General features: G+C 40.8%; 1 protein-coding gene across 2 annotated transcripts in view; it reads left to right on the top strand.

The window, feature by feature from the left end:
• The window catches only part of B3GNTL1 (UDP-GlcNAc:betaGal beta-1,3-N-acetylglucosaminyltransferase like 1), a 166,582-nt gene that overhangs the window by 29,328 nt on the left and 113,009 nt on the right, over positions 1-24,245 (top strand). For both annotated transcript variants that reach the window (XM_053376128.1, XM_053376127.1), the window contains exon 6: positions 8,503-8,598. In XM_053376128.1, coding sequence (XP_053232103.1) covers positions 8,503-8,598 — 96 coding nt within the window. The remainder of the gene's footprint in view (positions 1-8,502; positions 8,599-24,245) is intronic.

The following is a 24,245-nucleotide window of genomic DNA, read 5'->3' as shown; positions in this document are numbered from 1 at the left end:
ATGTTCTGCTGTAGCTCTGTGGCTCAATGCGCTGTTCAAGCATCAGGGGCTGCATATCTATGAAGGTGCATTCCATCTAACACATCTGGTCCACTGCTATTGTTATGTCATCTGTGCAATGCATGCTCCTGCTTTGAAGGGGAAAAGTTGTTCCTCTCCTGTTGGCTCTGTGTGACCATTCAAAATGGGTATACTTTAAGTGGCATTGCAGGTTCTGGGAAAATATGAAAGGACCTTATATTTTTCATCTTTGAGCTTTGTTGTATGTGCATGGCTTGGGCACCAAGGGCCACGATTTCAAAGGAATTCAAGACTCCACAGTTCAGGGTCAGACTTTCAAAAGGTCTTGGATCCCCTTAGAACATCAAAGAGAGTGGGCAGGCTTTCAAATGAGTTCAGTATTTATGGAACACATCTAACAATCTGCTCTTTATTTAGTTTTTTAATTAATTTAGCCTTTCATTCTTGACAAAAAGTTAATTCCGTCTTTAGGTGCCAATTTGAAATTGTGTTGGAAATCTGGGTTTACAAGTGGAGGCTTTCTCATTTCATAGCATCTTTTTTGAGGCAACTTGATAATCACACATGGCAGACTTGTTGCTGCAGAGGGCAAGGCTTAGAACCAGTGGGTAAAAATTTCAGGGAAGGTTGTTTATATTTTTAGGATGGCTTTTAAGTTGCATAACATCCAGAACAACAGTAAAACAATATGAAAGAGGTACAACAGATAGACAGTATCCTTAAAACAATTCAGTACAAGTTAAAATTCATTGGGGGGGGGGAATTGGGGAATTAAAATTCACCTGGTGAAAAAGGCAACAAGATTAGACACAAGGTAAGCCTTCCTGGGGAATGCATTCCACAGACAGGTTGCCACCACTGAGAAGGCCCTCTCCCAACTCACTATTCATCATGCTTTAAATGACAGGGTCATCTAGATATAACCTCGTTGTACAGGTAGGTTCATGTTGCTGTAGACCTGTGTGGGGAACCTGTGGATGCTCCAAGGGCTGGTAGACAATATCACCTCCAGGTAGTGTGGCCAATGCTCCATGACATCTGGAGGGGCACAGGTTTCCTAACCCAGGACTATATTATCCTCCAGGTATTCAGGTCCCAACTAGTGAATGGCTTTAAAAGTAAGCACCAACATTTTGAATTGTGCTTGGAAGTGGGCTGGAAGCCAGGACATCAGCAAGAGATTTTCCTCATTGCTGTGTCCCAGGTGACAGCCTAGTACAGGCTTCCTCAAACTCGGCCCTCCAGATGTTTTGAGACTACAACTCCCATCATCCCTGGCCACTGGGATCATGGGAGTTATAGGGTTCATGGGAGTTGTAGGCCAAAAACATATGGAGGGCCGAGTTTGAGGAAGCCTGGCCTAGCAGCTGTGATTTGATTCCATTTCCTGATTAGTCTTCAAAAGCAGGCCAGTGTGGAGCACCTGGGTCTAATGTACTCAGGCATCAGTAACTATGGCCAGGTTGTTCCAATCTAGGAGGGATTGCTTTTGGTTAGCTTCAAAAAACTGTCAGTGCCACAGAAGCTACTTTGGTCTACAGAACAAACATTGGACTTGTGAGTATTCCCTGACTGCTAACCTGATCCATTAGGGGAGTGCATATATTCATAGCAAGTCAAACAGCATGTACAGAAGTCATTCTTTGAGACATGATCTCTCTAGGTTTGAAGGGAGGGCAGGGGGACTGGAGAATTAAATGTGGATGAGAAAATATATTTTTATTTGTATTTATTAAATTTGTATGCCACCCTTCATCTGAATATCACAGTGCAATTCAAAACATAAAAAATATGAGAACACAAAATACATAATAGAACAAAAAACAACCAATAGCCTCTGCCCCCACAAACACATGGTTTAAGTACCGTATTTTTTGCTCTATAAGACTCACTTTTTCCCTCCTAAAAAGTAAGGGGAAATTTGTGTGCGTCTTATGGAGCGAATGCAGGCTGCACAGCTATCCCAGAAGCCAGAACAGCAAGAGGGATCGCTGCTTTTGCTGCGCAGTGATCCCTCTTGCTGTTCTGGCTTCTGAGATTCAGAATATTTTTTTTCTTGTTTTTCTCCTCCAAAAACTAGGTGCGTCTTATGGTCTGGTGCATCTTATGGAGCGAAAAATACGGTAGTTTGTGAACCTTGCTAATTGGCAAGTATGTAGTAAAATTAATACAATCTAAATTTTAAAAATGGATGTGGTTTCCCCTGTGCTTCTATCACTGATTTATCTATGTGGGATAGCCTGTCCTTTCAGCTGCAGAATATTTTAGGTGCAACAGGCATACATTGGAAATAGGATTTTGCTTTTAATCTTCAGTTTATAAGCTTTCTGGTAACATAGAGACAGGATATATTAAAAGGGTCTCTTATCTTCAGGGCTCTTGCTTAATTGCCACTTCATATATTTTCCTAAACTCCCTCGCAGTGTTTGTTTCATGCTTCTAACAGGAAATCAAATATTGATTTTCTGCATACTTCTACAGAGTGAATTTATGCAGCAGATTTGCTTTGAGAGTAATATTTCATTAAGCCAGAAACTCTCATGATTTAGCAGTATTTAAAACACTCCCTTTAGATTTTTGTTGACTTTATATCTGAAAGTAAAGGAAGAACAACAATCAAAATCACTTTGGGTTGGCTTTTGTTTGTTTTTCTGCAGCAGTGTATGAAAGAACAATTTGAAAGAGCCATTTCAGCCGCGTTTTAAAGAAGAGACCAGAGGACAGAGATCTTCATATTTTGGTCCTTATTTTTCACAAGAGCCAATGGCAGTTAGAAATGGAAGACTGGGCATCAAAAACACATCAACTTTGCTGTTATAGGTTATGATGCACGTTACTTGAAATAATGGTCTGAAGAGGACCTTTTACTGTTTATACACATGATGATGGTGATGCCAGTTTCCTCCATAACTTCATATGCATGCACGATAGTAATGACCCACTTGTTCTGTTTTCACATTTTTGTTTACATTATCTTTGCTCCCCTCAGCCTCACTTTCTGCTAGCCCCATACTTTTTCCTTGTGTATATTTTCCTTCTGTGCATTCTCATTTACTTAAGCTGTGTCTGGTCACTGGTACCTGTGGCACACAGTCAAGTGCTAGTCATGTGCAGAAAGCTGAGTAGGAGGGACATCCTAGGCAAGGACTTGGCCAAGTTGTAGTACTGCCAATATAGTGGTCAACATAGGCGCTGGGGCCCTGGTTGTGCTAGCCCTTTCCGCCCCCTGGTGCTTTGTGGTTTTTAGCATCTTTGCTCAAAGTTTGGTGAAACTATGCTACTTCTCTCATGAAGCAAGACACTGTGCACTTCTGTGGGTTTTGAGCATGCTGCCACATTCAGGTTGTAAGGCATCTCTCTCCCCATTCAAATTGCTTGGTTGCTTTTCTTATTAATGGAATCATTTGTGCCCAAACCTGTTGTCTGCACCCACCATGGTTGGGCAAATGGCAGGGTCCACTGGGGTTCATGCTAGTTGCTCACGTCCTGTGTTATATATTATTACATTCTGGGTGCCTGCCTTCTCTCTTCCTCCATCCCTGATGTAGTGGGTTCCCAAAGACAGTATGGGATAATGAAAATGGCACTTGTATTGTGAACACTGTCTGCAATGTAAATAAAGCAGGGGAGGGGTGGGGGAGACTTTGTACCTGATAGTGTGTAGAGGGCCCCTTGTCTAGGATCCCCTCAAACTCCCATTAAGCCTTTCAGTTTTGCCCACTACCCTGATGCCTTGTACAGTGGTACCTCGGGTTAAGTACTTAATTCATTCCGGAGGTCCGTTCTTAACCTGAAACTGTTCTTAACCTGAAGCACCACTTTAGTTAATGGGGCCTCCTGCTGCTGCCGCGCCGCCGGAGCACGATTTCTGTTCTCATCCTGAAGCAAAGTTCTTAACCCGAGGTACTATTTCTGGGTTAGTGGAGTCTATAGCCTGAAGCATCTGTAGCCTGAAGTGTCTGTAACCCGAGGTACCACTGTAAGTTGTTGCACTAGCAGAAGCCAGCGCAACGAATCCTGCCAGCACAACAGGACTTAATCTCCCCCACGCCATGCCCATCCCAAATCTGCTCAGGTGAGCTGGGACTTAAGTTTAAATTACTGACATGAGTGCAGTAGTAAACTTTTCTTTATTGAAAGTGGATGTGCTTGGACTGTACTTATTGATCTCTACCAAGCTCTTTCTCTTGAAAACTGCAGCAAATCAAGTTCTCATATTGGGAACAAAGCCACAGTAGAGCTCAGCATAAGGAATTATTGCTTTTTGAGGTGTTTCTTGAAGTGGGATCCAAGATGTCAATTGTTTATTGAAAGAGGAAGCTATTCTCATGGCTGTATCTTGGTATTCACAGAAAAAAGATAATTGGCTATATCATTATGTTATGAGAAGTTGAATAAAATCACTTTTTAGTTGTAGGAGCACCTGGGTTTTGTATTAGGAAAAAATTGCTCACGAAAGCTGTCCACTGAAAGCTCAGATTGGCTTTTTTTGGGGGGGGGTGTTGTTGGACAGGATTTAAAGAAAACTTTGAACAGATATAGCAGACCTAAGTTATGAGCATGTTTATTCAGACTCGCTGAGCTCAATCAGCTTTACTCCCTGGTGCGTTCAGGAGCGTACTGTTGAAAGTGTTTTCACAGCTATTCCCTCTCTACAGGTAACCAAGGGAACTGTTACTCTGGGAAGTGTATGGAATGGGTCTGGTGAGATGTTTAAAAGAATTTTCAGCACCCTCACTAAATGACAATGCACAGATTCGTTTGGGGGAGACCATACCAGTTAAAATGGGTTCTGTAGTGTAGTGTTTGGTAGTGCAGATAGGCCCTTTGTTTTGGCATAGTGAATCTTGCTTTCTGAAGCCCAGGTGATCCTTTAGTCTTCCTTTTGTACCCAAACCCTGTGCTTACACTGAATTGGACGCTTTATAAATGTTGCTTTCTTCTGAACTATTCTGCCATATCGGCAGGAATACTTGGGCTGAAGTCGTTGAGATTAGAATCTCCTAAATCCTGGTTAATCTATTTCAACTGGCTCATGGATTGGACTGCTAGTATATTTACCCCAGAGCATTGTGCATATCAGAGGCAGCTTTAACCTGGTGCCTCTTCATTATATAGTGTTTCAAGGGTCTGATCATAGCTAAAACCTGGTTGCTTTGCATTACTGCTTTTCACAACTTGGGGTGGAACAGCTAACATTCTGCTCTAATTGGAAACCTGGCCATAAGAAAGCCAGTATTAAGACTAATCTGTCACCTCCTGGCAGCTGTTCATTAATTTATATTTGTATAGCTTTGGCCGGGTCACTCTGCTTTGTGTACAGAAGCTAAGCTTTCTTATCTTTTTGTTATGGAATTCCTTTCAAACAGGCAGAGCTGTGTTTGCCCAGCACTTCGCATCTTTTTCCACCTACTTCTTCCAGTTGTCCCACCCCCACCACACTTAGTTCTTGTCGTGTACTTTAAAGCTTATTTTGTAAATCCTATGAAATGAAAGATTCTGGTGCGCGCAAGAGCGCATGTATATATCCACACACATGTGCGTATGCACACGCACACACACTCTTTGTCAAATCAATATGAAATGGTTCCGCTCCTTCCTCCTGGGCCGTGTTCAGAAAGTGGTGGTGGGGGATGAGTGTTCAGACCCCTGGGCTCTCACTTGTGGGGTGCCTCAGGGTTCTGTCCTCTCCCCCATGCTTTTCAACATTTACATGCAGCCGCTGGGAGAGATCATCAGGAGGTTTGGGCTGGGTGTTCATCAGTATGCGGATGATACCCAGCTCTACCTCTCTTTTAAATCAGAACCAGTGAGGGCGGTGAAGGTCCTGTGTGAGTGTCTGGAGGCGGTTGGAGGATGGATGGCGGCTAACAGATTGAGGTTGAATCCTAACAAGACAGAAGTACTGTTTTTGGGGGACAGGAGGCGGGCAGGTGTGGAGGATTCCCTGGTCCTGAATGGGGTAACTGTGCCCCTGAAGGACCAGGTGTGAATGAGTGCTAAAATGTCATGGGTAAGGTAAAACAGATTTGCAGCGGTAAATGATTGGGTAAGAGAAAAAGGATTAAAGAAAGTGAATTACAAGTAATTGAGATTAGGGGTTGCTGAAAAAGTTTAAAACAGGGATGCAGAAAAGGGAGGCATGGGGAAGTCGTTGAAATTGGGCTTAAGAAAAAGAGGTTATGAAATTATACGTGTTTATATGTTTGTTTGTCTATGTATTGTGAGTTGTAATGTGTCTTAATTTATGTTGGAAAATCAATAAAAAAATTATTAAAAAAAATGAAGGACCAGGTGTGCAGCCTGGGAGTCATTTTGGACTCACAGCTGTCCATGGAGGCACAGGTCAAATCTGTGTCCAGGGCAGCTGTTTACCAGCTCCATCTGGTACTTAGGCTGAGACCCTATCTGCCTGTGGACTGTCTCGCCAGAGTGGTGCATGCTCTGGTTATCTCCCGCTTGGACTACTGCAATGCACTCTACGTGGGGCTACCTTTGAAGGTGACTCAGAAACTACAACTAATCCAGAATGCGGCAGCTAGACTGGTGACTGGGGGCGGCCGCCGAGACCATATAACACTGGTCTTGAGAGACCTGCATTGGCTCCCAGTACGTTTCCGAGCACAATTCAAAGTGTTGGTGCTGACCTTTAAAGCCCTAAACGGCCTCGGTCCAGTATACCTGAAGGAGCGTCTCCACCCCCATCATTCTGCCCGGACGCTGAGGTCCAGCGCCGAGGGCCTTCTGGCGGTTCCCTCATTGTGAGAAGCAAAGCTACAGGGAACCAGGCAGAGGGCCTTCTCGGTAGTGGCGCCCGCCCTGTGGAACGCCCTTCCAGCAGATGTCAAAGCGATAAACAACTACCTGACATTCAGAAGACATCTTAAGGCAGCCCTTTTCAGGGAAGTTTTTAACGTGTGATATTTTACTGTATTTTTGGTTTCTATGGAAGCTGCCCAGAGTGGCTGGGGAGGCCCAGCCAGATGGGCGGGGTATAAATAATGAATAATAATAATAATAATAATAATAATAATAATTATTATTATTAAATGCTCAGTTCTTAAACGAAAAGCAAGCTATCTACCATTAGTTTTGGATGGGCTTCCCCCAATTTTGCGGTAACACAAAGACTTGCTCCCTATGAATTATTAGGAAGAGATGCACCCTGGGGGTCTTTGTGAATGGAAAAATTAGTGAGCAGTCATGATAGAATCATTTTAAGCTGCTGCTCAAGCATGGAAATTTGATTTGCGTATTTAACAAACTACATCCCCCACTATACATATAAGTGTTGTGACCAGACAGTTGATTGAACTTGCTTCAGTTGATATTATTCTCCAGCAACCAAACACTTGTGTTGCATGACAGTTCAAATATTATGTAGTTAAAAGACTCTTCATACTATGACATTTGACGGTCCACAGTGCATTTCAAGCATGCCACAACTTGTGACCAGCCAAGCATTGGTCCTGCCAGAAGGTTGTCAACCTTCATGAGTTAGCTGGAACTGCAGATAAACAGCAAAATATAAGAGGGTTCTTGCACCCCAGGCCAAGTGATGATCTATGGCTGGCAGGCTGTGCTTCACTTCATGGGTTACAAGTTGAGCAAGTTTTGATATGTACACAGTTACATTAACTTCAGTTAAGATTGTTTTATGAGTGAACAAGACTTTGATCATTAGAACCAAAGCTCGGAATTCGTAAGTCACTTCTCCTAATGTTAATTTTGTATTCAGATAGCATCTCTGAAGTCTGTAAGCAGAAGGGCACAGCAAGTGTGAAATGTCAGTAACAGTGCAATTAGCTCAAGATCTCTTTTGTTTACTTTGGATACATAATTAGTGGGAAAGACAAGACTAGCTTGGGGGCCCTACTGGCCACCTAGATAAGCAAACAGATGGAACTGTACGTGTATATGCTGCCTTGGCAGTCCAATCTGATAACATTAGAAAAGTCATCACAGCTGTCAGAATGAAGATGTCTAAACAAAACTGCTGCACTCACTTAAAGGGTGTTCTAGTTTTTAACTATGTATGTGACTTGATATGTCTTTAGGATGCATGGTTAACTGCTCCTTGTATCTGTAAAGTTGATGGATGGGGTAGATTGCAGCGTAAACTCTGTTAGTAGTAGCATTTCCTATGTTGAGAGTCATGGTACATTGATACCATGTGCATAAAATCATAGAATTGTAGAGTGTAAAGGGATAACGAACCACTGCATTAGTACCACCAAGGTGACTTCCCTGGGGTGCAAGCCTGAGTAGTGTGTATGGAGGTCCTGGGCTGCCCAGATGACAAGTTTCCCCCTCTCTGCCTCGCTGATGTTGTCCAAAGGAAAGCACAACAATATGTTTGGCACCAGCTTGGTTAATGCTGCAGGGCTGCCTTCTCTCTTCAGAGAATGTCTGAAATTATTTAACTGTTTTAATGTTCTGTTATTTATACTTCCTAAAGATAATGTCTGTTTGTACTTTCAGATTATAGGTTGCCAAATTGAGAGAGAGCCAGCAGAGGCAACTGAGCGATACACTAGATGGATCAATAATCTTTCCTGTGAGCAGCTTCTTACTCAGGTATTTTGCATTTAACTTTTTCACCTTAAGATGCCAGAAGGCTGATTGCCATCTATTTCTTCTGTTTTATGTTGTTTACTCACTTAGCTTGAGTACCCAGGAAGTGGAAGTGTACTTACATAAATCTACCAGGTAGCAAGAGCTAGACAGTATAAGTATATTTCTATGTTCTTAAAATGATTATAACAGGGAGGAGAGAAGTTATAGAAAGCGGCTGTACTCCCCATATTTCTTGTTCCAAACTGTAGGTGGACAGAATCTGTACCATGATCACTGCAGTCGGGCTGCACTTCATTACTTAGAAGTATCATCACTTTAGCTTCTTTCACAAAAATGGTATTTTTGATTCAGGCTTCTATGCCTAATTATGCAGAGCAGTTAATCTATTGACATAGAAACTAGGGTAGACATTATTACACGCTTTGTTAGATTTAGATTCTTTGGGAGAGCCAATGTGGTGTAGTGATTGGCGTACTGGACTCTGACCTAAAGTGATCTGATGTTCAAGTCCCTGGCCAGCCATAAAGCTCAGTTGGTGCCTCTGGGCCAGTTGTTCCTTTTTATGCTTGGCCTAGTCTACCTCACAGGGTTGTGGTGAGAATATCTTTCATCTGTGCATGTTACACTGAGCTCGTTGGAGGAAGGATGGAATACAAACACAATTAAGAAGAATAATTCATTATTGTCCTGCTATCTTATTTGCCTAAAAATTAGGTTATGAATGCAGTACAGAGTTGTGATGGGCCATGTTAATTACAAATGTGAAAGGAACAGGAAACACAGAGAAATACAGCAAAGATAACATGAATTTTAAATCTTCATCATGTTGACGCTGCTGCAGATAACCAAATACCAGCACGACTGTTCTCTTTCTAAGTTACATTGTTGTATTTGAAATGTTCGCCACTAAAGTCAAACCAAGTGCTAGGCACAGAGAAACAGGACAATAACTTTCAAGAACAGTTGTTCGTATTTGTTTCTGCCGAAATAAAATTTCCAGTTTCATTGGCTACTTTTTCAAAGAGAGGATTCCCCCAAAGAGCGAATAGTTACTCCTTTTTCAACATGTAATAATAGCCCTGTATTGTTCATGTTTAAGTTGGAACATTGATTTGACATTTGAGTACCCATACACATAGCTATATATGCTCATTCCAATGGCATGATTAGAACAGCATTGTTAATAACAAGTGGTGCCCTTTAATTATTTTATGATTCTTGTGGAGGGCAGTGGGCAGCCTTCCAAAGCACCGAAAAACCGAGGAAATGTGTTTGTGATCTGCCACTGCAGTATCTTCAGTGTGGTAGCACCAGGGTCATGGAACTCTCTACCTAATGAAAATAAGTTGTGAGTTGTGGGCACCAATTTAAGATTTTGTTGTTTGAGCAGGACTTATTTTGAAAACAACCTGATATTTTTATAACTTTGCCACATAACCCATTCTGTACCCCTCCCTGCAAAAAAATAATAATTGAAATATAGTTTGCTTTGGTTTTATTGTTATGTTCTTTGGGCCTTAACTGGGATCTTGTACACCAAATGGATACAAATATTTAAAAGGAATGAAGATTCTTTCCCCTCTCTGCCTTCAGCTCTGAATTCCTTGAGTCTCAGGTCTCAGGAACTAGTTTAGGAACTTGAAGTGTGTGTGTGGGGAGAGGAGTTGGATGTGGTTGCCATACTGAGCTCTTTCCTACACCCCCCTTATTTTTTTCTACAAGTCTGTGGATCCAACCTTCCAAGTGTCTTAACGTAGCATCTCTGTGTGTATATATTTAAGTATGTGGGGAGACTTGTCACTGTGCTACAAATTTTTACCATGGCTTGTATTATGGCTTCCATATATAATAGCAGCATTCAGAGACATTGGATTATATCCATATTTATGCAAGGTCGGGTATTTGAGGGGAAGCTACCATATTTTAGTGCATTTGAGGGTTGAATAATTCTGGCCTTTCCTGAGGTGGCTGAAATAATTTTTACTATTGGTTTCCCACTAATATCCTGCTAGGTACAAAAGCGTTCTTTGTTTTTTGTTAGGTTTGGTTTTTGCTGCTATTAATAGCCCATGTCATCAGATCAATGGTGTGTTCTGTATTTGCGCATGCTCAAATTTATGGGGTAACAGAAAGAGGGTGGGGAGAAGAAAAATATATATTTTGCCCGTCAAGAAATTCAGTAGTGTCTCGAGAGTGGCTTTATATAACTGACCCTTTTACTGGTCAGCAAATACTTATTTGGAATTCTTGAAATGCAGAAACCCAGGACAAATTATCTCTAAGTGAGATGCATCTTGTGTGATTTGAAACCAACATAATTACCTTAGCAACAGATTGTTTCCTACCTAATGCAACAATCACTGGATGAAAAAAAGTTTGGCAAACGCAAGTACATTTATGGAAGAAACCCATTCCATTTTCAGGGAAATATGTGTATTAGCAAAGTATGATGAGGGATCTAATGTCTGGGTCATGGCAGACCATCACAGTGTGTCTTAAGAAGCACATATTTGGGGCTTAGATTTTGTGGTATTCTGGCAGGAAGACAGGTATTTTTAATTTTTTTAGGCTTAAGTTTCTCAGAAGAGGAATAAATCTATGCTAGGTTTCATATTGTAGGAACTCTTGTTTCATTTCCTCACTGCTCTAATGTTAGCAGCAATCATGCAAGTTTCAGGGTGATAAATATAATGCAGGGAAATGTTCATGTTGCACCTTCAAACTATCTGGTGACATCTCCGAAGTATGAAGCAAAATACATTGTACATGTATAAATTATACATGATTATATGGTATAATCAATAGTACATACTATAGAACGAGGCACTGATATTTAATGTCAGTTTCAGTGAAAGACTCACAAGAAAATGCCTTCTTGGAATGGAAGTACATACTCGAGTGGTCCTCAGATGAATTTTGTGTCAGATGAGCAATCGAGGCAGAAAAAAGATTTGGAAATAATGATCTGTGGAATATCCCACATCTCCATTTTATTGAATTGGAAAATGCTTATCTGTAGAGAAGTTTTTCCTTAATAGCCAACTTGATTAAACAACTAAAATGATATCAACATACTGCTTGAACTGAGGGTGAAAAGGAAAGCAACAAGTTCAAGGGCATTCACCAGGTTATATTTCTGTGGATCATTTCAGTCACTTTTAATGGAAATTGATTTGAGCTTATATAGAGTTAAGAGGAATGAGAATTGATGTGAAAGAAATCGAGTTTGCCTCTAGAATGGGAAGCTGACTCTGAATATTGATATAGTAGTTTCTAGTCAAGCGACTAGATGGATTGTTGAGGGAGGGAAGCTAAGCATATTGAAACATCATTAAATTTTGTTAGGCCCAGTGGCGTAGCGTGGGGGGTGCAGGGGGGGGCGGCTGCACCAGACGCAACATCTGGGGGAGCGCGCTCACACTTGCAGCTCTCTGCCCCTACCTGGCTCACTCTCTCTCTCTCACGGGTTAGGGGGCGCAAATTACTTGCCTTGCCCCGGGTGCTGACAACCCACGCTACGCCACTGGTTAGGCCAAAGACCGTGTGAGGTGAAAAGATATTTATTGATTGGAGTTTAGAAATTACTTATTGTAACAGTTAAGAGTGGATTTTTGATTAACTTTAAAATGCTGATATTTAATATTATTCTATATTATTTTAATGAATGTTGAATGTTATTTTATTTGCATATTGTATATTGTATTATGCATATTGTCTTGTTTGTATAATGTTAGCTGCTCTGGGCCCAGCTTTGGCTAGGGAGGGCAGGATACAAATAAAATTTAAGATGATGATGATGATGATGATGATGATTATCCCAGGCCATTAAGGCAAATGGGTATGAGTGGAACAGGAATCCTTTATGAGCAGGGTGGCAAAGCTGCCAAGGGTCACAGAAGTTATGGTTGTGAAGGAGCTCTGTGAAAGACGTACCAGTTTTGAGAGCTTAGAAGTGGAGCCTTTGTGGTCAAGCATTAGGGTTCAGGCACTCATTCAGGTGTGCTAAAATTATTTCACCATCATGAAAGTCTTGTAGAGATTTTTTTTAAAAAAACACAAAATCAACCTGTAATAGGAGCATAAAAACAACCAACTGTGTGCTTACCTGCCCTTAGAGAGCTCTTTAGTAGAAGGAACCTGCCTCTTGGGTGTGCCAGTGAGTTTTTAACAACGAAGGGGCACTTCAGTGCAATAAGCATCAAGCCCCCCCCCCTGATTTAGAAGAGTTGGAGAGCAGAGTTGATCACTAGTCATTTACTTTTAAAAAGGTATTAGTTTTGCTTTTTAATCGTGTGTTCACAGCCTAGGACCCTCGTACCTACGGGACTGCCTCTCCCGGTATGCCCCACGGAGAGCCTCAAGGTCCCTAAATAGCAACACCCTAGTGGTCCCGAGCCCTAAGGAAGTTAGATTAGCTTCAACCAGAGCCAGGGCCTTTTCAGCACTGGCTCCGGCTTGGTGGAACACTCTGTCTCATGAGACCAGGGCCCTGCAGGATCTGATTTCTTACCGCAGGGCCTGTAAGACAGAGTTGTTCCGCCTGGCCTTTGGCTTGGAGCCAATTTGATTCCCTCCAACTCTTTTTTTATTCTTTTTCCTTTCTCCTCCTGTGATGAGGCTGCATTTTAATATTTTAATGTTTCAATATTTTAATGTTGTATTTAAGTTGTATTCATTCAACTTGTTTTTATTATTGCTTGTTAGCCGCCCTGAGCCCGGCCTTGGCTGGGGCAGGCGGGGTATAAATAATAATAATAAAAATTATTATTATTATTATTATTATTATTATTATTATACAAGGAGTGTTCTTTTTAAAAGATATATTCTACTTTAAGAGTGTTTAACAACTGAGCCCTATATGCAGTACAGTATAGTACAGCCCATGCCTATATACAGCACAGTTTGAGAAGTAGCATGATCACAAGTGAAGTGGAGGTAGGACAAGAATGGGTTTTGCGGTTAGCAAAATGTTAGCCAGGCCCTCACCCAAGAGGAAATGTGAGTGGTTGTAAGCCATCCGGTACATGAAGAAGGAGGAAGTGGTGTGCAGCAGGCTGCTGGGTAGCTGTTGGGTTTCTGCCCTTTCAATGGATGAGCTGGCTTCTCTGATGTGGGTGATTTTAACCTTTTGCATCAGATCTTGCAGAGAATCACTCAGTATGCACAGTTTGAAATATCTTATCGTGAACTGGTGAAGTCCTCAGTGTGATATGAAATGCCATGTATGAGTTGTTATTGCTAATTATTGAAACAGAAACTCTCAAAAACAGTGCAGGCTTTTGTTCTTCAAGGGGAATTTTCTTCTGTTTTCCATGATAAGCCCACATTTAAATTTATTCATTTATAATGTGCACTTATAATCAGATGGAAGTATGCTGGTAAAAACACTTTTGGGATCTCAAAAAAACTTAAGTAGAAAATATTTTTTACTGCCAGTGGTAGCTCAGTGCACTTTTAGAAATTTAATATGTTATTGGGAATAATTAAATTCCTACACGTTCTTAAATGTTCCAGTGCTGCATTAGGAAAAGATCTCTTAAAGAACACTCTCAGTGAGGAGTGTTTCTTTGGTCCTCTGTTTCCTTGGAGGCAAAGATCTATTTAATTGCTGTCTGGTGAGCCCAGGGAAGCAGAAAACCAAACCACATTGCACCATTCCCTTCTTACTGGCTTTTGCTATCTCCACACTGCATCTTATCTCAGCACCTAGTGACCATAGGCATTTGTCTTCTGCTTTGTTTTTTTTTTTTTTAATTTTTATTGGTTTTTTCCACACATAACACAAGACAATACAACACAATACAAGACATACAAACATATAAACACGTATAATTTCTTAACCTTTCATTTCTTAAGCCTTCTTTCAGCGACTTCCCCATACCTCCCCTTTCTGCATCCCTGTTATCAATCTTTTCAGCATCCCCTAATTTCAATATAATACTTTCTTTAGATCTTATTTCTCATATCCAATTGCTAATCGCTGCAATTCTTTTTTGCATTACCCAAAACATTTTAGCATTCATTAATTTTACAACAGTTCTTGAGATAAATTTTAAACTTCTTCCAATCTTCTTCCACCGTCTCTTTCCCTTGGTCACGGATTCTGCCGGTCATCTCAGCCAGTCCCATATAGTCTATTACCTTAGTCTGCCATTCTTCCAGTGTGGGTAGTTCTTGTGTCTTCCAATACTTCGCTAATAGTACTCTTGCTGCTGTTGTAGCGTACATAAAAAACGTCCTATCTTTCCTTGACACCAATTGGCCCACCATGCCCAGGAGGAAGGCTTCTGGTTTCTTCACGAACGTGCATTTAAGCACCTTTTTCATTTCATTATAAATCATTTCCCAGAATACCTTGATCCTTGGGCACGTCCACCAAAGGTGGTAGAAAGTACCTTCAGTTTCCTTACATTTCCAACATTTATTATCGGGCATATGATAAATTTTTGCAAGCTTGACTGGGGTCATGTACCACCTATAAATCATTTTCATAATGTTCTCTCTCAAGGCATTACATGCCGTAAACTTTATACCGGTGGTCCATAACTGTTCCCAGTCAGCAAACATAATGTTATGACCAATGTCTTGTGCCCATTTAATCATAGCTGATTTAACCGTCTCATCCTGTGTATTCCATTTCAACAGCAGGTTATACATTCTTGACAAGTTCTTAGTATTGGGTTCCAATAGCTCTGTTTCTAATTTTGACCTCTCCACCTGGAAGCCAATTTTCCTGTCCTGTTTGAAGACTTCATTTATCTGATAGTAATGAAGCCAGTCTCTTACTTTTGACTTCAGTTTCTCATAGCTCTGCAATTTCGCTTTTCCCTCCTCCTGTTCTATAATTTCCCAGTACTTTGGCCATTTGGATTCCATATTAAGTTTTTTCACTTCCTTAGCCTCCATTGGTGACAGCCACCTGGGGGTTTTGTTTTCCAACAAATCTTTATATCGAATCCAAACCTTATACAATGCTTTCCTAACAATATGGTTCTTGAAACCTTGATGAATTTTTACCTTGTCGTACCATATATATGCATGCCAGCCAAATCTGTTGTTAAACCCTTCCAAATCCAAAATGTCTGTGTTTTCAAGAAGCAGCCAGCTTTTCAGCCAGCAAAACGCCGCTGATTCATAGTACAACTTTAAGTCCGGCAGGGCAAACCCCCCTCTTTCTTTTGCATCAGTTAGTATCTTAAATTTTATTCTTAAATTTTATTTAAATTTTATTCTGCTTTGTTTTTCAACCATAGGAATGGGTGTGCGCGCGCGCGTGTGTGTTACCCCCCAACCTGGTAAACTAAATATTTGTGTTTTTTCCTGTTATGTTCGTATTTCACAGAACTATCATTTTGGCCAAATGATAGGCAGAAGTAAACTGTCATTGGCTGATATTTGTTGTAGTAGTTAATTTGTAATTATTTTTGGTAGAGAGAAGTAATGGAGCAATCCAGTCCTGAAATGATTAAATATAGTGGCTCATATTCTTGAAAAACCCTGAATTGTACTGTACGCCCTTTCCATGCATTTAGTTTTGTCACCTTTAAGCTAATGCTTAAAGCTTCCTCAGCATGGACAGGAAGGCATGGGATATTTTATTCTACATATTAAAATTACAAGGCAGGTTTTGTGCTGTCAGATAAATTTTTTACTAGTATGTGGCCATAAAAAGACGACTTGCTTAAAGTGTTTTGGTCTTTGCTTTCATACTGTGCATGCCATCCTTTGTAGTGTTTAGTACTTGATGCTGAATTTTTCAAGATATTTCTTTGTCCTGTGACTTATTTTATTGAACAATATTTATTTACTGCTTAATTGTTAAAAATAAAACATTAATATAAAATAAAACATAGATAAAATAAATAAAATAAAACATAAATAAAATAAATAAAACATTAATTTTTCAATAAAAAACATAGTATTTGTTCTGGCACAAATACAAGAGAAGGTTGAGAGCTTTTTGTTACCCTCTGTTAAACAGAATTTACATTTGTTCTTTTGCAACACTGTGTGTCATTGTCTCACCACAGGACAGCCACAAAGTCACCACAAATGCAACTAACAGTACAGAAAGCAAAGGCTATGCTAAGATTATTAGAAGGAGCTGTGTGATCTTTCTTGTGATGGGGAGGGGGTGACATTGGAGACATAAATTTAGTGTTCTTCTTTCAATCATGAGATTGTTATTCCAGCAACTTAAAGGGCTAATTTTGACATAATATTTTTCACCCACAGGTGAAGTTCCCATGTATATTCCCGTGAATGGATATACATGAAGATCTGATGCAAACAAAATATTTGCTGATTTCTTTACTGTTGTTAGGAAATCAGGAGCATACAATGGGTTTGCATGCTCTCTTCCCTTTTCAGAATTGGTCATAGTTCGCTCATATATGTATATATATGGACCAACACTTATTTGGCTGACTAAAGGACAATATGAAAGGCCTTTGTACCCAACCTGTGTGTGAAAATCTAAAAACTGCTTCCAATATAGTGCCTTGTGCACCTTAAAGAGCTATTTATTATTTCATAAGCTTTCATGGAATAATAAATGAGTTTTTAAGGCGTCACAAGACTCTGTGTGATTTTTGCTGCAAGTGACTAAAACAATTACCCTTCTAGAAATCATTATGTGTGCTAACTTATGGTTTCCTTATACAGTATATTGATTTTTTTGGTGGAAAGACGCGCAGAGTGGTGAACAGTATATTTATGCAATAAAATAGATCATGATTATAAACAAATCACCAGAATAATATAAGAAAGCAAATTCATAAAATAACTGATAGTGGCATGCTTACACAGTGAGTGGCCAAAGTGCTATAGTATTCAACCTACTCAAGGCAGTCTTATTCAACCCAATCACCAACTTTTATTCCTATAATCACTATCCCTCTCCTACTACATCAGGGTGAACAAGCAGATCCTCCTGCCCCATATGTCCCTCTTAACAGGACCCTATCTAGCCCCTCACTCCAAACTAAAGGAGTCTCCATAAAAATACTTCCAATCCTGGAAGTTCCTGTCTTCACAGGATAGGCTGGGTGTTCCTGAGCCTGCCAGCTCTTAGTTTTTCTTCAGGCACTGCAGGCCAGATGAAGCCTGAGGATGCTTGAGGGAAAACACCACCCCCTGGCAGCCGGTCCATGCTTGTAATTTAGAGTCTCTGCTGTGCAAATTCTGTTTACTAGAGATTCTTGCAGGGATGGCAAATTGGAATTCCCCTTCTCCCATTCTTGTTATCCAGTGCCTTAGTCTTTGAGCTAAAGGCTCATGTTAACTAGGCAGCTCCCCCCCCCAAAAAAAAAATTCAGTAGCAATGAGGAGGCTGGTATGACTCCTGCCTTCCTTCTCAGTCCTGTGGGGTTCAGGTGGGGAGACAGTAGAGTGCTGGGAAATGTTCCCCTTTTGTAGTGAAATATGACTGTGTTGGACTTGCTTTGGAATTTTCTACTTACATGTAAATTGGATAGCATTGTGATTACTATTTTCAGTCAGTTGGAACTCCACTGATATCTTAACTAGGTCTTAAGTACCACTTAAGTCCAAGATTGCCTCCTCTCTGGTCTGCTGCAACACCAACCTTTGGAGAGCACAATCATTTGGAGAGCACAGTCATTTAGGCTATCTCAACATTTTAGCTCTTGGTTGAGACTTGACCATGTGTCTACCTAGTCACTATGAGTGTAATGAAGTCACCCATTAACAAATTACATTTGGGGCCGTGTATTGTCACCCACAGAAAACTGGTTTGTGGAAGAGTGTTCAAAATGACTACTTCTCCTTCTTTATATGTAGGTTTAATAATTATGCCTGGATCTTACGCCAAATTGTTGATGCAGAGATAGGGAACCTGTGGTCCTCCAGATATTGTTGGACTCAAACTCCCCAGCAAGCCTGGCCAGTGGTTAGGGATGATGGAAGTGGAAGTCTAACAACATCTAGAGGGCCACAGGTTTCCTATCTGTGGTTTAGTGCTTTCAAATCTACCCTGCTCAAATTACTCCAATATGGCTTACATTTTTTTCTCAGATGGTTCTAACTACTTCAATAGTAAATTCTCAAACACACTTAAATGATGACACACAGATCCTGGGGGATTAAAGTGGACCTAGGACAGAATGAAGTATTAGATGTATGCATGTTACTGTCAAGCTTTGTCACCTGACCAAAGCTGCTTTTTCTACTCTGTCTTCCAGTTTGATGGAATTCAAAAAGGAACAAACAGGTCCCTAACAGAAGTGTACCTTGAATTACATATACAGTGGATTGGAGTGGGTGAGAGCTTTTCATTGTGAAATTATTCATAGATCTGCCCAGCAGATGTTGGCAATTGCAAAAGGGAACAGAGGCCATTCTGTGGTCAGCCAGCATGCTTCATTTCACGTGGGCAGATCAAGGCTCAAGGCAGCAACTATTTCCTTTTAGCACGCTGGGTGACAGTGTGAGCAGCCTGTGTGGGCAAGAGCCCCGGTTAACTCATACAAAGTCACTTTTGTAACGCATCTGTTTTTTGTTAATAGGTAAGAAGGGACTTCAGTTAAAGTTTCCCTGTCCCCTGTTTTAATAAAAATGCTGACTCGTGAGCATAAACTTCTGCATTTGGAAGTTGATTTTTCTACTTTCTCACCTAAGAGCATTATTTCCATACATTAGTATACTAGCTGGCTCCATGAAGTTCATGGACAGAAGCCGAATTTAAAAGCAGCTCAGTCCTATGCCATTGTACTCAGAAGCAAATCCCTCTGAGTTTTGTGGGATGCAGAGGTAGTGTGTGTAGAACTGGCCTGCAAAAGTGTCTTTAAACTTTAAACCTTCAGGTTGACTCAGGCCCACAAAATCACATCTGTTGGTCTGCCATCATCCCAAATATTGAATACCTTCTTCCACTTGCCTTACCTGTGAACGCTAGGTTGGTAGCCTTTGGGTATTTGAAAAAAAGGAGGTTGGGGAGGAAGCCTATGGAGGGACTTCTTTGAATGTAGGTGGGGATTGAGAGAGATGCATTTGGGCAGAGAGGAGGGAGGTGTGGGGCTGTGTGTGAGAAAGTGGGGAGTAGAGGGAGCGAGAGAGAGGAAGGAGGAGATACGCAATTGGGAAGAGAGAGAAATGCATCTGTAACTGTGTATACATGATGTGCATCAGGGTGTGGGAGTGGGTGGGTGTGGATGAGTTAAGTGGTGCGGCCACCCTGTATATTTTTTCTGGTACTTGGGAATGCTCCCTGTTACTGGACAGAATGTCTGTGCGTTTGTGTACCCGTATAGTCAACAACGTGTGATCTCCATAGTTAGGACCAACAGGACATAGGTGACTTCCCACAGCAAGCATGAAGTTGTGCAGTGGTGGTGAAAAGGGTGGGAAGCAGCAAGGACTTTACTCTCTCTGATTTCCGTGTCCCCTGCCCCCCAAGCAGCCAGCCATTTTGTAACTAGCACCCACAATACATTCACAAAATTCAAAATGTGTCTCTGGTCTAAGAGTGTAGACACCCCCCTGCTTTTAGTCCTTTGGTCCTTTGCATGCTTGATCTCTGCTGGATTTTGGCCATTCTGTGTGGAAAATTAGGGTGACACCTAGGGTAAGAACCTTATAGCATATTGTTTTCTATCCACATAGGGTTTTTTGTTTTGTTTTGTTTATAGGGTGCATTCATACATGAGGTGGAGCACAGTTCAGGAGCGATTGTACCCATGCTATGCCTTAGTCAACTCTTGAGCTGAACCTTCGAGGTAGAAACAAGTCTGAACCAAATGTTTCCTGGATGTAATCCAATCAGTGGTCAGAGTGGTAGCACTTTGCTGTCTTCTTATTTGAATTGCCTAGCAGCTTCATTCATTATTTCAGCCGTTAATGAATTCTGATAACATTGCATATCTCCTGTCTCTTTTGCTTCTACTGGAAATGTTTAGTGAAAGATAGAAGTGCAAAGAGGTCGAAATGTTTCAACTCTTCCAAGGGAGTAAATACATACTAACTATAATTGTATAGTTAAAGCATTCGTTTGAGTTAAATATGTGCTTTTTGCAACATTTTTGCATCTTTAGCTGCAATAACAATTGAGCTTTTGTTTCTGTGAAGATCACGTGATTTCAGCAGTGATGACAAACTGCTGGTGTTGTAACATTTATGCTCACTTGTTGGGTGCAAGAGCTCAGTGTGTAATTCCATTTGTAAATACACAGAAGCATGTGCCAGGAAGCAAACACCCAGCAGCTCAGATGAAATATTTCAGTATATTTAAATCTATGCATATAAAGGTGCTCCTAAAGATCATCCATCAAACATATGCAAGCCTTGAATATGTGATTATGTGATACTTGTTTTCTCAGGCTGTGTGGTTTTTGTATTCAGCAAGGCTGATTGCTGATTGACTCTTTGCATTATAGCATTTATCTTTCAAGAACAGCACCCCTCCCGATCTTTCGTCTTTCTTTCGGCTTGTTTTCAGGGATCATATAAACTTGCTTCAAAACATCATGTTTATGGCAAATGCTTTTTTAAAAAACAGAGGGGACAGACATAACAGTTGCAATAAAATAGATGATGGCACATGCATTATCTGAAACAATATTCCATTTGGGTTTTTGTCATTTGTGGTTTTGAGTATGGAACATGGATGTTAGAAGCATATTGTAATTTGGTCAATTAATGCCCTCCTACTCATGTAGTACTTGAAAAGTTCACATCTGTGTTTATGAAATGATGATATCGTGAGATTAAATATCTTGGCTAAGTATATGAATTAAATTTAATGACCAGTGTGGGAAGTAGATACGGCCTTTGCCTGGTCTTCTATTGATTGTGACATATAGGGGTCAATTTACATGGTGAATTGGTGAAGTCCTCTGACTTTTTATGTAGCCTCATGAATCATTTTTTTATCAAGGAAACTTAAATATTTCATGAAACATTACGGTTGCGAAATAAACATTGAGCAATGACAGAATTAAGGTTACCAGGTTATTGTGGGGGCATTAAAAGGAATCCCCCTCTATTGAGCTTCTAGACAATCCAAAGTACAGTGATACCTCGGGTTACATACGCTTCAGGTTACATACGCTTCAGGTTACAGATTCCACTAACCCAGAAATAGTGCTTCAGGTTAAGAACTTTGCTTCAGGATGAGAACAGAAATCGTGCTCCGGCGGCGCGGCAGCAGCTGGATGCCCCATTAGCTAAAGTGGTGCTTCAGGTTAAGAACAGTTTCTGGTTAAGAACGGACCTCCGGAAGGAATTTAGTACTTAACCCAAGGTACCACTGTACACATTTGTTAAGGGCATATGAAGTGCTCTGTAGCACATGGTCAGAGGTGCAGCTAGTCCGACATTCAGTTCTCACAGTGGCCAATCAGATGCTTCTGGAAAACACATGAGCAGGACATGAGCACAATAGTACTCTCCCCACTCATGCTCTTCAGCAACTGACAGCCCAAGGCCTTCCACCTCTGATACTGGAGGTAGTAGAGCGATCATAAATGATAGCCACGGATAGACAGATTCAAGGAAGATAAGGCTAACTGCCTTTTAAAGCTCTCATAGTTGGTGTTCACTGCTCCATATTGTGGGAGCAAATTCCGTAGTTTCACAATGTGCTGTGTGGCAAAGTACTTCCTTTTGCTGTCTTGAGTCTTTGAATATTCAACTTCGTTGGGTGACCTCAGGCTCTAGCATTAAGTGCAAAAGACAAAAGCATTTACCCATGCTGTTCATCATTTTGTACACCGTTACAACGAATCTTCCCTTACTCAAGTTTTCTAAACTGGAAAGCCACAAATGTTGTAGGGGAATTGCTCTCGTAGGGGCGTTGCTGTCTCCCCTTGATCATGTTGGTTGTCCTTGTCCAGCTCTGCAGTATACTGTTTCATGTGAGGTGACCAGTAGTCCATGTGTGGTTTCACCCAGTGCTATTTTTCTAGAAAAATAAATAAATCTTTTAGAAAGTGAGGATTGCCTTTAAGCTTTTCCATTCCTCTTTAAAATGTGCAATGGACACTCCTAGTGGCTAGAAATCCTGACTGTTGGTATGGCTGCTGCCTTGCACATTAAAAACACAGCTGTGAGTATTGCTGGGAGGGAGAGAGCATTCTTTTCTGAGGACTTTATATGGGGGGATGTGTTTTTATTTTAGCATATTTATATGAATTCATATTTTATATGAATTAAAGTGCAGATTTTAAATATGCAGGCTTTTTTAAAAAGAAAATAGAAATGAAAATGGGACAGCATGGACTTGGGGGAGAATACATGTTGAAAGTGAGAAGGACGAACGTAGACTGATCCTTCAACCCTAGTATATATGAACAGTTCACAAGGAAATAATAGTTTATAATGGATTATTGTGGAGGGGGAAAATGCAAGGGAATGTAGAATAGACAAGGAATAGAAAAATGTGGGTAAATGCAGTTACGTGTACTTAAAATTTGGTTACATCTGAGAATGAGTTAAAGAGATAAGCCAAAGACTGCGGAAAGGCAAATAACCTGCTATGCACATGTTCAAGGAATATATTCTGCTCCTGGGGACGGGGCAACAATGGGCTTCCTTGCGTTATAGAGCGAAAGGCTTCTTGGTGGTGGGTGTTAAGAGTCTGAAGAGCAGAGTTCATAGGCAAAGATGCAATATGATAAAGTGTTGAAGTATAGGGTGGATAATTAGAGGGTAACCTAAGAGTCAAGAGAGTGCTTTTTGAGAAGCGGGGCATGGTGTCATGCTTGAACACAAGAGGGAAGAAGCATAAATAGCTGGATAGGTTGAGATGCAGATACCTAGGGGCATGGTAACCCGAGTTGGAAGGAAACGGGCTCATGGGGGGTACATTAGAGGTTCAAGAAAACAGCTGACAAGCAGTTTCTCCTAATATTATGCATTTTGTACCTTATTTTCACCAATGTATTCATTTTAATGCACACTTTCCCATAATATATGCATTTTTGTAAACATACTTGGGTTGGAGAACTGCATAGCAAATTTCAGAGAAGTGTGAATTTTGAAAGATGGCTGTGTTTCAGTTCTCCTATTGTTTTGGAAAGTGTGAATTTCATAAATTTAGCTTTAAATGCAAACTGAATTGAATTTCTCATCCATCCCTACTCCCAAGTCCCTCAGCTGTGGTCAAAGAGATAAATGTGGAATTATGCACTCCCTTCTTCCAGTATCTCTCTCCCCCCTAACCAACCTGAACATTCCCCTTTCTGTAGTTTACTGGCCTTCTCTGTGGTTATTTTTGGAGTTTTCCCTAGGATTTGAAATAGAAAACTAGTTAGGGTTAATTATGGTTGATGTCAGTGCCAGTATATGCCTGACATGTGGTTAAAGCTAGCTGAAGAAACAAGTGGTGGATTTTAAAGTTGAAAGGAAGGAACATTACATGTGTGCTGGTACTTCCCTTTGTATGCTACATATTGTTCTTCTGCCTTGTTTTCTGGGATTTCCCACTTCAGGCAATACCATATAGATGCTTCCTTCCTGGTTTTGCAAGGTTCTTAGTGTTGTGTGTCTTCCAAATGTTGATAATTTATCTAGTTTTGTCAGTCATGGTTCCCCCCGCCCCCGCTGATCTCTCCCTCCTTTTCCACTTTAGTTTGCAAAAAAATTCACTTAGCTGGCTGCATTTTCTAACACCACCTCCTCTGTTTGCTTAT

This window comes from Podarcis raffonei, chromosome 2 (genome assembly GCF_027172205.1).
Source record: "Podarcis raffonei isolate rPodRaf1 chromosome 2, rPodRaf1.pri, whole genome shotgun sequence".
Classification (NCBI taxonomy): Eukaryota; Metazoa; Chordata; class Lepidosauria; order Squamata; family Lacertidae; genus Podarcis; species Podarcis raffonei.
This window is presented reverse-complemented; position numbering and strand designations above follow the sequence as displayed.